This window comes from Haliotis cracherodii, unplaced genomic scaffold (genome assembly GCF_022045235.1).
Source record: "Haliotis cracherodii isolate W230 unplaced genomic scaffold, xgHalCrac1.p SCAF_5, whole genome shotgun sequence".
Lineage (NCBI taxonomy): Eukaryota > Metazoa > Mollusca > Gastropoda > Lepetellida > Haliotidae > Haliotis > Haliotis cracherodii.
In genome coordinates, this window is record NW_027266308.1 from 5,517,944 (window position 1) to 5,533,695 (window position 15,752).

The 15,752-nt window shown below is 37.4% G+C and overlaps 1 protein-coding gene across 1 annotated transcript in view; it reads right to left on the minus strand.

The window, feature by feature from the left end:
• The window catches only part of LOC139442783 (ERO1-like protein beta), a 49,197-nt gene extending 33,665 nt beyond the window's left edge, over positions 1–15,532 (minus strand). The window contains exons 1-3 of the mRNA XM_071223674.1: positions 15,329–15,532; positions 12,836–12,955; positions 6,733–6,816 (exon numbers count right to left, since the gene is read on the minus strand). Of these exons, the coding sequence (XP_071079775.1) occupies positions 6,733–6,816; positions 12,836–12,955; positions 15,329–15,448 (324 nt within the window). The 5' untranslated portion in view covers positions 15,449–15,532. The remainder of the gene's footprint in view (positions 1–6,732; positions 6,817–12,835; positions 12,956–15,328) is intronic.
• Positions 15,533–15,752: the final 220 nt, after the last annotated feature.

A 15,752-nucleotide genomic window follows, 5' to 3' on the forward strand; every position in this document is an offset into this window, starting at 1 on the left:
ACTAAAATCCGAGTATCTGGGATTAAAATCATTGTTTAATCAATCAGATTGTGACACACCCTCACATCTGTTAATGTCTGATAATGAGTGAGTGAGTGAATATGGTTTTACGCCGCTTTTAACAATATTCCAGCAATATCACAGCAGGGGACACCAGAAATGGGCTTCACACATTGTACCCATGTCGGGAATCGAACCGGGTCTTCGGCGTGACGAGCGAACGCTTTAGCCACTAGGCTACCCGACTGCCCATATCTGATAATGGTTGTGAGGGCGTTGTTTTTAACACCATTTTGAACTGTATTTCAATTACATATCGGTACGTCAGCATGATGTGGGAGTGATGCAGTGATGCAGGTCTTTGAAGAAACCAATGACAGTGTTTTCGTTCAGTTAATGATTTACCGGTCAGCCATACCGGCAGCACTTAAAAGTAACAGTACATTCAATATTTTGAACTGATAGGGTTCAACAGGTAAATTACTGGCAATTATCGGTGAACAGAAACACGGAACGACCATGGGTAGGTACTGACAAATCTAGAAATATGAACAGGCTGAACTGGGATTCAAACTCAAGTAAACAGGTTCCTGGCACACCAAAGGGACACAACTCTGGTGACTGGGCCACCTGTGTTTCTTGTTGTTACATGTTTAACGACTGCTACAAAGAACATGATAATTGTGATGACCGATCAAACACAAACTGTACACCGTCCTCTACAAAACCTGAATGTGACAGTCTTTTTACTCCCACGCGTGAAGGAGGGATCCAAGATCTTAAACACAACTTCTACTTTTATCTACCAATCCACAAACTAGACTGACATAATATTAATTGAAGCTTTGATCTATAAGCATACAACTCGAGCCTTCATGATATTTTACATTCTTTTAATGTCTCAGACAAAATGCTGACATAGCCAGAATTCTCTGTAACAGGAAGTCAAGTTAGTTAGCTAATCTGAAATACACTGTGCTCATCAAATGATGTAATGAATGATCTAGGCTATCTCACATCCTCATGTTATAGGGTCTAGAAATTCCACACCCAATTAAGCTAATTGAAGGTCTAGCCATGGCTGTACATGTCTAATAAACTTCTCAGAACATATTGCTTTGGGCATGTTGGGGGGTCATCTCAAAATAAATATTTCAAATACCAACACTGTTACCATGGTTACCAGTGTACAAGTGTGACTCGGTGGCTGACTAAGTGTTTAAATGGGAATGTGAACAAAGGACAACAGTAACAGCTACTATGGTCAAGGGTTATTAAGGTTAAAGCTGAAAAAAGCACAATCTCATTCAAATCAGATCTTAGTCCTCACTACCACTAAACCAAGATCTGAAGACATCCCATTAGGGGTCACGTCAGAACCACCTTTAATCCGACTAATCAGAGCATCGCTTACCAGATTATGAAAGTGACTGTCGGAATGTGATTTTTAATCATGCAACCTCGAAAACTTTAACATGGGGTATTCCCAACGATAGTTATAGGTTTAACGACTGAATCCTTACAATCTAGACCATCGATTAGCCATTCCAGAATGTTTTTGGTTCAGGTTTCAAATTTGTAATCGAGAATTTCTCAAAATATGTTTCGAAGCATAGTCGCCAATTTGAAATTAGTGCCGTAAAGCACGAGAAATCTGCTTTCTGATTGGTCATTCCATTGGTCAGTCAAAGTTCACGCAAGGTCGGTCTGACGTGACCCGCAATGGGATGTCCTCAGATCTTAGTTTAGCCGTTGCGAGAGAACTAAGATCTGATTTTAATGAGATTGCAAAAAGCAAAAAATACTGACATCAAGTCTAAAATAATGAGAATAATACACTCTTGTATCATTTCAGAGATATATCCAAAAACAAGTCTACAATATTTTGTAGATATATTTCTGTATGATTATCCTAGTTTCATTTTCAGGACATACAAAACCTCAAGGACACCAGGACTCAGCTCCATTGTTAACACAGGACAAGTCACACTGTACATGCTATATATAGAATACATTGAACAACAGTACTGGCTAGCAACCAGTTATCGCCGAGGGCCAATTATTGTAACTCCCCGTTATAGCGTGGTCATGATCGCATCTCATTTCGCTTTTAGTCGTTCTCATTAGAAGAGAGAAATATTTATCCAAAAATGATGAACAAAATGAACTCTTGTGAGGGAATATTTTTAAAAAAAACACCATAATCACCTTGCTCAAAAACAACTTTAGAAAAGACACACGGTCGGCGTCACATGACTAATTCACGCAAAAACACAAACCAAACAACACTATGATGCACTCTCAGTTCTCTCATTGATATCTACCGTATTCGACGTAATAAGCGCCCAGGGCACTCTCAAAATTAGAAATAGGGTGCTCTTATTAGAATATTATTATGGTGGAAAAAAAACATAGTTGAAAGATAAATTCCGTGGTTTAATGTGACAGCCTGAAATGTTTATGTACGAAAGATATATTTTTCCAGAATTTAATTGTCCATAATTAAGGGTGCATATAACACACGAGTGTGCATATACGCAGATAAATAAGTCTTGTTTACATTGATCAATCGGAAAGGGTACTAATTAGGATTGTTTACTAGCCAATATATCAACAAATATCGCCGTGGGCGCTTATTAGAGTGGGGCGCTTATTATGTCGAATACAGTATCTGGCTGTCATTTCCTCCCTCAAAATATAATTTTGAAACCTATTTCAGCTATATTTCCAAAAATGCATGACCTGTATATCCTGAAATCCACAGTACATTGTGTTAAGGATAAGCAGCTGTAGATCAAATTTGGGTAATATTGGTTTTTGTCAGTTTGCAGAGGACAAATTGATAGCATTTCTTATTCATTTTCATGATAAAAAAATCGAATACGATTCCCGAGATACCAGAAATCGCAATTTGTATAACAGAAGCGGTGCGCATGATCACGTGGCACGTGTTGTTAAGACGATGGCGATAACTGGTACAGTAAGTCCACGGGAAAGTTCCATTTCCACTGTTTTTCCCTATTGTAGCGTTATAACAGAAATGAACTGAATCTTATTCCACGGACAGAAAAAAGCACATTTGCTCATAGTTTCGCAAAAATAAAAGTTATTGGTACAGTCAACTTTGTACACGGAATATGTCAGAAATAACATGAAAATAATGGGAAAAAACATTATGGCTACAGTCTGTGTCAAGAACATTTGAGTCCAATAGACAGAACTTGTATTTTGGAGTTAATTTCAGTAGCTGTAAGTTTTAGTATGTGAACTGGAATACCGTATCCAACGTAATAAGGGCCCAGGGCACTCTCAAAATTAGAAATAGGGGGCTCTTATTAGAATGTTATTTTGGTGGAGAAAAAAAAAGAGTTGAAAGATAAATTTTGTGGTTTACGCTGACGGCCTGAACTGTTTATATACGACAGATACATTTTTCCAGAATATAATTGCCCATAATTAAGGGTTCATATAACACAATGTAAACACATGAATGCATATTATACACGAATAAATAAGTCTTGTGTACATTGATCAATCAGAAGGGGGTGCTAATTGGGATTGTATCGCCGTGGGCACTTATTAGAGTGGGGCGCTTATTATGTCGAATACGGTAACCTGATTTTACTCGACCAATAGATTGTCAAGAGATTAACATGATTAAGGCTTCAGACTAGTGGCTAAAATCAGAGTCCATCTGTCCATTAAACAACTGTAAAACCGATAGGAATTAGCTTAATCAGCTAATTAGGCAACTGAGCCAAACTTTGTGGGAGTGATTATATTAGAACAATACAGCAAGATCAATATCATGGACTAATAAAAATAAGTCAATTCACAGTTTACCAATTTGCCGCAAGCTAAATGAAGTTTACAAGCTTCAAGCAGCTGGCACTACATCTATCTATATTGTGTGAAATCAAAACCGCACTAGAAGCCAGAGTAGGTAGACAAAGGGTTAATATATTCAGTGGTTTCATTGACATCAACAATACGCCTTCTCATTGTTCACCATCCCTATGCCACAAATGGACATGGCAGTTACCACCAAATACATGTTATTTTCACATTTACTTTTCAGTTGCATATACACTACTCCACATTTAGGGATTTTTTTTATCGTTCCATGATACACTAGGTCTCGACTTAGCTATATAAAAAGCGCACCAGTGCAACAATTATTGAAAAATGAAACTTAATAGTTATGTCTCCATGCGCCAAGTGGATCTCAAAATATTTTAAATTTGAGTTTAACCCTTATTTGTCCACACAACATAATTGGACACATTCAATACCTCTCAGCTTTTTTACCACACAGTAAATTACGGTTATATCGAACTTAAAGGGTGAGTGAGTGAGTTCTATTTTACGCCTCTTTTCGCAATATTCCAGCAATATCACGGCGGGGGACACCAGAAATGGGCTTCACACATTGTACGCATGTCGGGAATCAAACACGGGTCTTCAGCGTGACGAGCGAATGTTTTAATCACTAGGCTACCCGACCCCCAAAACTCAAAGGGACCACTGATTTTAGTTTGTTATACCCGTTGTTCGTTATAAGCGTGTTGGTAACGAACGTAGTTTACTATATATCAATAATCCCTGGTAATTTGTCAAGCTTATGTGCAAAATTTCAGCTTTGATAAATTTATGGGACCAGGGTTTGTCTAATTTTGTCTGGTTTTGTCTAATGCAAATACAATTTCATGACAACATGCACCTTGTGCAAGTTTAATGAAGTACATTAAAACAAGCCCTGTATGCAAGACTGGTTTTCATCAAATGGTAAGTGTATATCAAAAAAGAATGACATATATGGTTGTCCCTTCCAAAAGTCGAGAAGTATATTTGCACATCTAGTAAGAAATGTCTTTAAAGATTTACATTTTTTATCAAATGATCTTGATCCCCTAAAATGGAGCGGTCGGGTAGCCTAGTGGTTAAAGCATTCGCTCGTCACGCCGAACCGGGTTCGAGTCCCGATATGGGTACAATGTGTGAAGCCCATTTCTGGTGTCCCCGCCGTGATATTGCTGGAATATTGCTAAAAGCGGCGTAAAACCAAACTCACTCACTCACTATTCCCCTTAAACAGAAACAACATGTTTTATCTTCACGTAATTTTGAAAATAAACAAAAAAACAACTACATACATCATGTTTACTGATGTCAGACAAAACATATTTTTAGTTCCCTTTTATAAAAACTTTGACATCCTCACGTTCATGATATCTGACAAAAACAAGCATGTCAAAAAGGTTTCAGAAGTGCTAACTTAATCAGTAGACGATAAAACTAAGTTGTCATGGTAATGATATATAATATTAGAAAGCTGATAAAAGTCTCTTTTGTTTGGCAATGAACTCGATCATCAATTATTCACACAGACTTGAAAGGGCAAATGCAGAAATCAATTTTGCTAATGTTGCTGAAGCAAGACATTCCACATTCCACAGTAAAATGACAAATCATCTTGGAAACGACCTTCAACAAATCAATACCTTACAATGAAATCTTAAATCAAAGAAAAACAACACTAAACATGCTCAATACATGAAAGTGGATATAAATACCGGTACACACAACAGAATAGGACAAGCTATTTGCCAACAAATCAATACCTTACAATGAAACTTAAACCAAAGTAACACAACACTAAACATGCTCAATACATGAAAGTGGATATAAATACCGGTACACACAACAGAATAGGACAAGCTATTTGCCAACAAATCAATACCTTACAATGAAACTTAAACCAAAGTAACACAACACTAAACATGCTCAATACATGAAAGTGGATACAAATACCGGTACACACAACAGAATAGGACAAGCTATTTGCCAACAAATCAATACCTTACAATAAAACTTAAACCAAAGTAACACAACACTAAACATGCTCAATACATGAAAGAGGAAATCAATACAAACAACAAAATAGGACAAACGTTTTACCAGAAAATTATCATTTATGAAAAGACATATGCAATTTTAATTTGTGGAATTATTTCCTCTTTTATGTACTCAAAACATTAAACATGAAATACAATCTTTAAAAAGTTGTAAAAATCACAATTTTTAAAAAATCGTTTTTCCTGATCATCCATATTTTCTGGGTATTTTTTTCTGTAATACATACAGATAACTATCAAACAATACTGAAACAAAGTTTCAGGAAATAGACATCTTTTAACCTTGAACTTTGATTTCAAAATATTTCCTTTTCAACATGAAAATAGACTCTGCATAACATATACCATATTCGACGTAATAAGTGCCTGGCACACTCTCAAAATTAGAAATAGGGGGCTCTTATTAGAATATAATTTTGGTGAGACAAAAACAGAGTTGAAAATTTTTTAATTTCGTAGTTTAAGCTGACAGCCTGAAATGATACAAAAGAAACGTATGTGTGTATCATACATGACAGATATATATTTCCGAATTTAATTTCCCATAATTAAGGGTGCATATAACACACGAGTGCGTATTATACACACATAAATAAGTCTTGTGTACATTGATCAATCGGAAGGTGTGCTAATTGGAATTGTTCACCAGCCAATATATCAGCAAATATTGCCGTGGGCGCTTATTAGAGCAGGGCGCTTATTACGTCGAATACGGTAGTTTTGGAATCAACAAATAGTTTGAATAACACTTCCATTGAACATGTTGAATCAAATTAATTTTGGCGATATCAGGATGCATGTAATTCGGTTTTCTCACCTCTGCACACGTGTCAACATGGCAGTCCTTCAGAGCACATCGGCTGTCATCTGACCAAAATGGACACGCCTTGGCAAGATTCACCTATAGAAAATAAACACATTCATCATAATTAATTAGTTAGAAGGAAACAATTGTGGATGTGGTATTTGCATTTTTGTAACACAAACAGTAAACTGATCCAGGACATTTTTCACATTGTCAGCATGAATAATATGCACAATAAAAGGTCAAGCTTTGATTCCCAACATGAGTACAATACAATGTGAAAAGCCCATTTTTGGTGTTCCCCACAGTGATGTTGCTGGAATATTGCTAGAAGTGGAGCAAAACTCACTCACTCACACTTAAATACACAATGCCTTCACAAACATTTGTGAGTGAATGAGGTTTTACGGCTCTTTAAGCAATATTACAGCAATATCACAACGGGGGGACACTGGAAAATGGGCTTCACACATTGTACCCATGTGGGGAATCGAACCCGGGTCTTCAGCGTGACAAGCCAACGCTTGAACCACTAGGCTACCCCACCGCCCCTGATGCAGAAAGAATGTTCCAGATGGTAGCACTAGTACCCATGTCTCGCAGAAAACCAATCAACCGAAAAGGATCAAATTCTTTAATTTCTGAGATAGTTCAAGTCAGTGACATCTCAAAGTCAGTGATTTCTCCGCTAGATACTCTATTAGAAACTTACATATCAAATACATGAATAAGTGTGTATTTCCATGGTTTCAGTAATTTCCAACAAGACAAAAATTTAGAAATAAGCCAAACAACTTGCAACCCATCCAGCTCAGCTGGATGCCACTCAGCATGTTAACGATTGCCCTTGTGCATTTGTTCTGCAATCTGCACACAAAGTGCAATTTTTGTATTCTAGCATGTCTAGTATGGATTTTTCTATTGACATCTGTCAACATAATCACATCCTTGTTACATATTGATAAAACAAAATCAATTAGTCGTCACTCATTGATCTCAGAATCTTCCTGAGATTGTATCTTGTGCACAACTCAAGACCTAGTCTGACATACAGACCTTGAAACAAATATATAGAGGGTATTTCATGTGTCAAGTTAAATATCATGTTTCTCTCATCGAGTGACAAGGGGAGGGGGGGGGAAGGAGATATTTTCACGGGTGGCATAGCAAGGCATGGCAAAAGTATCAAAAACTATCAAAAACTATTTAGGGTCACAAAAATTTTTTATCATACATTTAGATATGAGATAAGTACAAAATCAACTTTAACAAAAAAAATTCTTGAAAACTAGGAAATCGCTGTTGGAAGTGAAAGAAAACATGCTGGTCAAGTAACAAAAATGACACTCTGCAAAAACGAACAGTCTCCATTGACAAGTTAAATGAGAAATTTACAGAGAAAAAAAACATTTTCGAGAGAATAACAAATAGCAAGAAGTGATAATAACGCCATAAATGACCATCTGTCATTATTTTTGCTTAGTGAATGTGAAACTAACAAAAAAAAGGACGTCAACAGTTTGTGTGCGGCCTAGACACTTACGATAAAGGGAGACAATTAAGGGGGGTAGCTTGTGCATGTCAATAGTTCCGTCAAAGTGTCATGTTCACAGCAGTGAAACATCAAGTGTCTTTTCTCAACTTCTTGCAACCCAAGCTGTCCGTGAGGCACTAGAACTAGAAGGTTAACAACCAGATTGCCATCTCATCCTACCGGGTACCCATGCACTGCTGGGTGAACAGAGGCACATTTCGAACAAAGTCACTTGCCCAAGGAGACGCCACATGTGTTACATGTGCTTCAGTGTGGGGCAGGACCGAAGCCCTAGAAACTCAGGAGCCAAGCTCCCGAACACATTCATCCATCCATCCAAGGACTTCGCGACCAACATTGCTTAACAGGTGCACAGGACCACGTGTCGCCACTATTCTGTTAAGTATTTCAGATCAATTTTTGTTTTTCAAAACAACAGCTAAATATGTTAACATCATTGTTTAGCAGATTAACCTGTTATAATCAGGTATTCATATGTTCACCCTGACAGTGTTAATAACAGGGTCCATAAATGTCCAGCCCTTGAATCAACCCATTGCCATGGTAATAGTTTAAAACTAATAATGTATTATCATATCCACCTAATATATACACAGCCATACTCATTTCCCACAGTGCAATAAACTTAACAAACATATCTGGAACCTAAACTGACAACACAAAACAAATCCCGTATTTCAACCGTTCATTAACTTCCACTTAAACACACCATCGAAGCTATGTACACATCAGCACTTTACGACCTGGCATTATCAACAACCCTTCAGTATCTCATTAAAGCTCATATGATCGCTAAAACCACTGTCTGCATAACACATGTGTCTCATCATCATGGCGACAGCTTGCAGATCACCTGCTGCAGAGCAGGACATTATCTTGCGAATGGAGACGTGGTCACATTTCTGGCAGTTCAGGGGTAAAACAGGCAACATAAGAAACTACACACAAAATGTGACGTGAAATGTGGTTTAACGTTGCATTCATGATTATTGCACATAAACGTGATGTGCATTCACTTGTCTTAATGTTAACGCTGCATTCACGATTATTCAACATATATATGATGTGCATTCACTTGTCTTAATGTTAATGCTGCATTCATGATTATTCCACATATAGTGATGTGCATTCATGATTATTCCACATATAGTGATGTGCATTCATGATTATTCCACATATATATGATGTGCATTCACTTGTCTTAATGTTAACGTTGCATTCATGATTATTCCACATATATGTGATGTGCATTCACTCGTCTTAATGTTAACGTTGCATTCAAAATTATTCCACATATAGTGATGTGCATTCACTTGTCTTAATGTTAACGCTGCATTCATGATTATTCCACATATATATGATGTGCATTCACTTGTCTTAATGTTAACGTTGCATTCAAAATTATTCCACATATAGTGATGTGCATTCACTTGTCTTAATGTTAACGCTGCATTCATGATTATTCCACATATATATGATGTGCATTCACTTGTCTTAATGTTAACGCTGCATTCATGATTATTCCACATATATATGTGCATTCACTTGTAGCATAGCTGCTTGTACAAGTCCTAACTAAAGCTGATAATATAGTGCTAGCCCACTGAGATACCATGGCACAGTTTAACATGGTTTAACATGGAAACCCAACTCGGACACAGTTTACTGTTTCCGAGCCAACCAGAACTTGTTTTAGCCCTTGATATAGTTTTAGTTTTAGTAAATATAATCAAAAATGGCTAACGTGGTGAGCATGGTAAAGTTATTAAATAACATACTCATATTTCTAAACATTTATCTACCGCCATGACCACTAAATTGAGTGAGTGAGTTGGGTTTAACGCCGCTTTAAACAGTATTCCAGTTATATCACGGCGTGTCAGCTTAATGTGGGAGGAAAGCCCGAAGTGATACAGGTCTCGTTTACCACTTCGGTGAAACCCACGAGCATTGGTATGGTGCTGACAAACCTAGAAAAATAAACGGGGTGAACCGGGATTCGAACCCACAATCTGGTTTCTGGCGTGCCCGAGGGACGCAACTCTGCACAGCGAATCGCTGCACCTTAGACGACTAGGCCACCCGTGCCCCCCATGACCACTAAAAAACAGATACATGTAAGTGACGTATTTTTAAACCCAAATCATAAATGTAATAGCCTAAATACTGCATTGTGTATGTAGCCTTAACAATAACATTGTACATTGTCTAACATGTCAACGTAACAAAATCATGACGGTAAATTTTCAACTACAATTGGATATTAGTACAAGAAGTTTACAGTGCAAGTATGCAAAACATTGATCATGATGGTGAATTACAAATGACACACCCAGACATAAATGAAAAGCTGAATACCGGATCAAAATGACATTACTTAATCATGTTAATAGGTATTACTTCACCATTGAAATTGATCTTTCATGGGAAAGGAGCTGGCTAAGCTAGTCATTTTATATGTTTTAATTGCTGCTCTAAGGCCAAACGGTGCACACACGTACAGGTAATAGCTGTTGAATGCTTAGTTATTTTTTAAAAAAAATATAACGTTACTATAGAAGTCTATGGGAAAACATTTGGTTGTGTGTAACCTATAACAGAAATCTACTGATTAGTTTTCCATAGTTGCACAGTAATCAAAGTCAACTTTGTACACAGAATATTTCAAAAATAACATGATCAAAAAGGTGACAACTGGTCAGTGACCAGTACAGGGTGTACTGTAATTTGGCAGTCATTGGGGAAGACATCAATAATAGTTTTGTCTTGTTTGGTGCTTAATGCCCAACTTGGCAATATTCTACTCACCCACATGACGACAGCCCGTAAATAATCAAGTCTTGACCAAACAATCCTGTGATAATGAGCACTGTTTCATGACCTCAGGGTACGATGACACACCATCATGATACAGTCCCCAGGCCTGATTGCCCAATCCATTAAGTTGCCTCCATCACCCAACCCATTAAGTTGCCTCTATCACCCAATCCATTAAGTTGCCTCTAATAACAAGTGTCCAGGGAACACCTCTCATCCAGACCCCGCGGATGCATTAATCTGGTTCAATCCCCAACATGAGAACATTGTGTAAAACCCAGTACCAATAATCATAAAAACTGGCCTTACACATAGTACACATGAGGGCAATCAAACAATAAACCTCGGTGAGACATGTTTTGCCACTAGGCTACCTGGAAAAGCACTAAAAAGGATGCATGGAGTCATGTTGCTAACAATGCTCCTGCTGCTGCTGCTGATGATGATGAAGATGACAACAACAACAACAACAGACACTTGCAATGCACCATGTCCAGCCATGGTTTAGCACAATCCTTGAGAGACCCGTAAAGATTCCATATTGGAATAGGTCTTCAGCAACCCATGCTTGTCGTAAGAGGCGACTAACTGGTTCGGACGGTAAAGCTTGCTGACTTGGTTGATGCACAGCATCGTATCCCAATTGTGTAGATTGAGGATCATGACGTCAATCACTGGATTGTCTGTTCCAGATTCAATTATTTACAGATCGCCATCATATAGCTGGAATATTGCTGACAGCAGCGGTAATCAACAATCAATCAAACAATCCTTGACATGACATGACACACATGATGTCATGATGTGTGTGTGTGGCTGCTTGTACTAGTCCAGACTGATGCCGATTTATAGTGCTAGCCCACCGAGATACTATGCCACAGTTTAACATGAACACCACTGATACCTAGTATACAGACTCCGAGCCGACCAGTCCTTGTTTTAGCTCCTTAATGCCGAGCGCCAGACAGGGTAACAACAAGTACCATCTTTCAACGTCTTTTGGTATGATTCGGCCAGGGATTTATGTGATTGAACCCTGGTCCTTCCGCTCCCTCGACGGATGCTAGACCACGGAGGCGGTAAAAAGTGTACAGACTTGTCAAGAGTAAACACATTTTTATCAGGCTCTGGCTTCAGATTAGTTGGTAGAGTGAAAGACTGTTGTTCAGCTGAGCTAAAACACTATGATATATATACGAGGTAAGTGGATAAAATTGATTATGCTTGCCATAGCAAACATAGTTAAAGCTGAACGCCATGATATAACTGCAATACTGCTGTTAAAAGCGGCGTTAAAAATAACTCACTCACATAATAAGTTTCACATGATCAGAGGAGACATGGAAAATGTACAAGTTGTAATATTATTGCGCTGACCACTGACACTGACACTTACATGCGCATTGGTCACCATTTCCCACAGCTAATTTCGGACTTGTGACCATGGTGACTTATGTACAAATTGTTTTGGAGCAAACTGCTAGTGTCTCTAGATTTGAACAAGTCCCTGCAGCGGTAGAAACTAACATGTTTGGTCCACTAGTCCTTATAATGATAACATATAGCAAAACCCTTATAAATTGGCAAATTTCTACTAGTCCTTATGATACCTTTACTATAAGGCAGATTGGCAAGGACTATAGGACTAGTGCCAATTTCTAACGCTGCCCTGACAAACAGACCAGTGTCCCTGTCTAACCCTGAGAAGCTTTTGAAGAAAGTATTAAGTTAGCAAGATCTTACCTTAAAGAAACGGAAATAATCTCTTGAAATCAAGCTTTTCAGTCGAGGGAATATCTTCTGGTTGTTCAGAGAATCAATTGTTTCAACTTTACAGGAGCAATCATCAACTTCACCTTTTAGCTGAAAAGAAAAATAATTAAAAATAATGAATAGCAACAACTAATGATATTCCATCATAAATACAATTAGAACTAATATCCTTACAGTGTTCCATCCCATATATAGTGAGTATGGTTTTACGCTGCTTTTAGTAATATTCCAGCAATATCATGGCCGGGGATGCCAGAAATGGGCTTCACACATTTTACCCATGTTGGGTTTCGAACACGGGTCTTTGGCGTGACAAGCAAATGCTTTAACCACTAGGCTACCCGACCGGCCTACTGTCACAAAATCACCGAACGAATTATTAACATTTGTGCATACTGGAGTGCATACAATTTGACATCTGAGCCATTTTCGGTTTGCGTCATATCGGCTCATTCTTCACCACTCAGTATCTTGTAGTTTAAGGATGGGACGAGTGTGTCAAATGGCATCGGGATCACTCGTATGTATCAGGCTAACAATCCAATAGTCGTGAGTTCACATCTGATTGTCACAAGACCTGGTTGCTTGTCTTAGTGACAAGTGGCCTACGACAGAGACGTCCTCATGAGAACTTGCTGGAGCTGTATTCTTAAGGTGCTCCACGAAAGGATATTGAATGTTACCTCTCATTTTCTATTTCCTGATGAACATGATAAAATAATTTTAACCTTTCAATATCTTCAGTCTATTGTGTCAGTACATTCAGATTTAACTGTTAATCTTGTGTTTACAAGGTAAAGTTGTGTTGACCAACCATTTTTTAGGGATTTATTCTTTATATCAATATTGTTATGAGGTCCTAAAACTATTTGGAACCTTGAGACACTAACAAGGTGGGGGGTGACATCTATTGTTTTAGTTGATTAGCTGTAGGTAATGAGGGCGCTGTCTGGACTTATTGAATACAGAGGTAATCAAGTGGTGTTGACAATGTTCTGTGAGCATGGTTAGGATATTGTTTTTATAGTTGTATTATAGGGATTAAGGTTTACATTGACACTAAGACACCACAAACTAAGTCCTAGCTTACATGGCATTTAGATTATAAAATTATTGAATATTTTGGTTTATGAGGTTTAATATTTAGAACATTGAAATGCTATTTTATTTTAATACTTTATGCATTAATCATGTTAATGTATATTTAATTAATAACTACCCTTTTCTCACAGTTATTTCAGTTTTAAACATTAAGCATTATTACAAAACTCATGTTAATATTTAATGCCAATGATGAGATCATCCCTTGTATTTTCATACAAAAATAATTGAAAATTAATCTTGAGGAAAAGGTACTACTATAACACTAGATTCTGACACCACAGACATATGGGAATGCTCTATTTACAACGCTTCAATTCAGGACCACACCCTGAGCCATAGATTCTGCAATGATTCATAACTAATATAAACTTGCAGCTTTTCTTCCTTGTTTATCCTAACTTCTCGTCAATATTGGGAACATATCCTTACACACACCATATTGATATGGGTAGAATGACCCAAAGGAAAGTAAATCTTTTTGGTTTAGATGCAATGGTGCTCAGTAACGGGGGAATGTATTGAATGTCCACAACATGACACTAGCAAGGCTCACATATTTGCATTCGCGGAAATCAAATAAGATTGTCTGACAATATTCATCTTTGGTCTGACTGTTTTGATCCCTCATACAAGAAATGTAGAAGCATTGGTGATGATTGGGTGATTAAAAATTAATAAAATTTTCACCTAATGCGACCACCTGTTGAGGTGTCCTTGGATCTTCAGGCAGAGAGGTATTGTATCAAAGAGGAAGATCGGATTTTAATGATTTAAATCGTGGACACAGAGTTTTATCCATAGTCCAACCCAATAATTTTAGATACAACAGTGTCTTCCTTGCCTTTCATGAAAGGTCTAATGAAGGTGTGGGGGGTACAGAAATCAAATTTCGTCATTGAGTGTGGCAATAGAGTTTCAGTTCTAAGACATTTTTATTGGTGTTATGTAAACACATAAACTCTGAGTCTCACATAAAATACAGCCACTAGTAACATGGTAAGACATCACACGATAATAAACCACAAACTTGTAGGTCTGCAAATAAACTAACCAAATGTTGGCTTCCCAGCATGCTCACTATATTGCTCAATACATGATAATTGCTCTAGTAGTTACAGTTGACAATTGTCTATTTAGATTGTCATAAAGGTTATTCTTAGTTAGGTCTTTGAATAGCGTTTAGAAGTGATACACATAAGGAAGAGAATTTTTGGATGTCAACTTCTTTATTATGATATTCTCATAATAAAGAAGTTGACATCCATAAATTCTCTTCCTTATTCTTAGTTATATGTGCCAATTCTACTGAAGACACACATACTTTCTTGTGTAGGAATAAACATGATAAAATCAACGCACCTTGCAGAAGCATTTGTCATCTTTGTTTCCGGAGAATTTCTGACTACCATTCTTCACTTTTACTGCTGATGTCAAATGATTGACAGCTAGCAAAAACGTGCACACATAAACTATCCTCATAATTTCTGCTTCGGCGACTGTGATCTCCAGCAGTTCAGTTCCGGCTTTCTATGACATCTGTCAACAACACTGAAGCATCTCTCGATTTACACGTAAAATAGCCTAACAACACCTACCGGAAAAACGTCCGAGGGAAATATAGTTATTCAGAAAAATATGCATTTTTATTATAAATAACCATTATATTTGTGTTGGTTAAAAGAAAATGTTTTATGATACGTTTGTGTAACAATATCACTGATTACGTTTGCAATATAAGTGAATATGTTTGTCGCGGATTAATTCACTGTAGCGGAAGTTCATA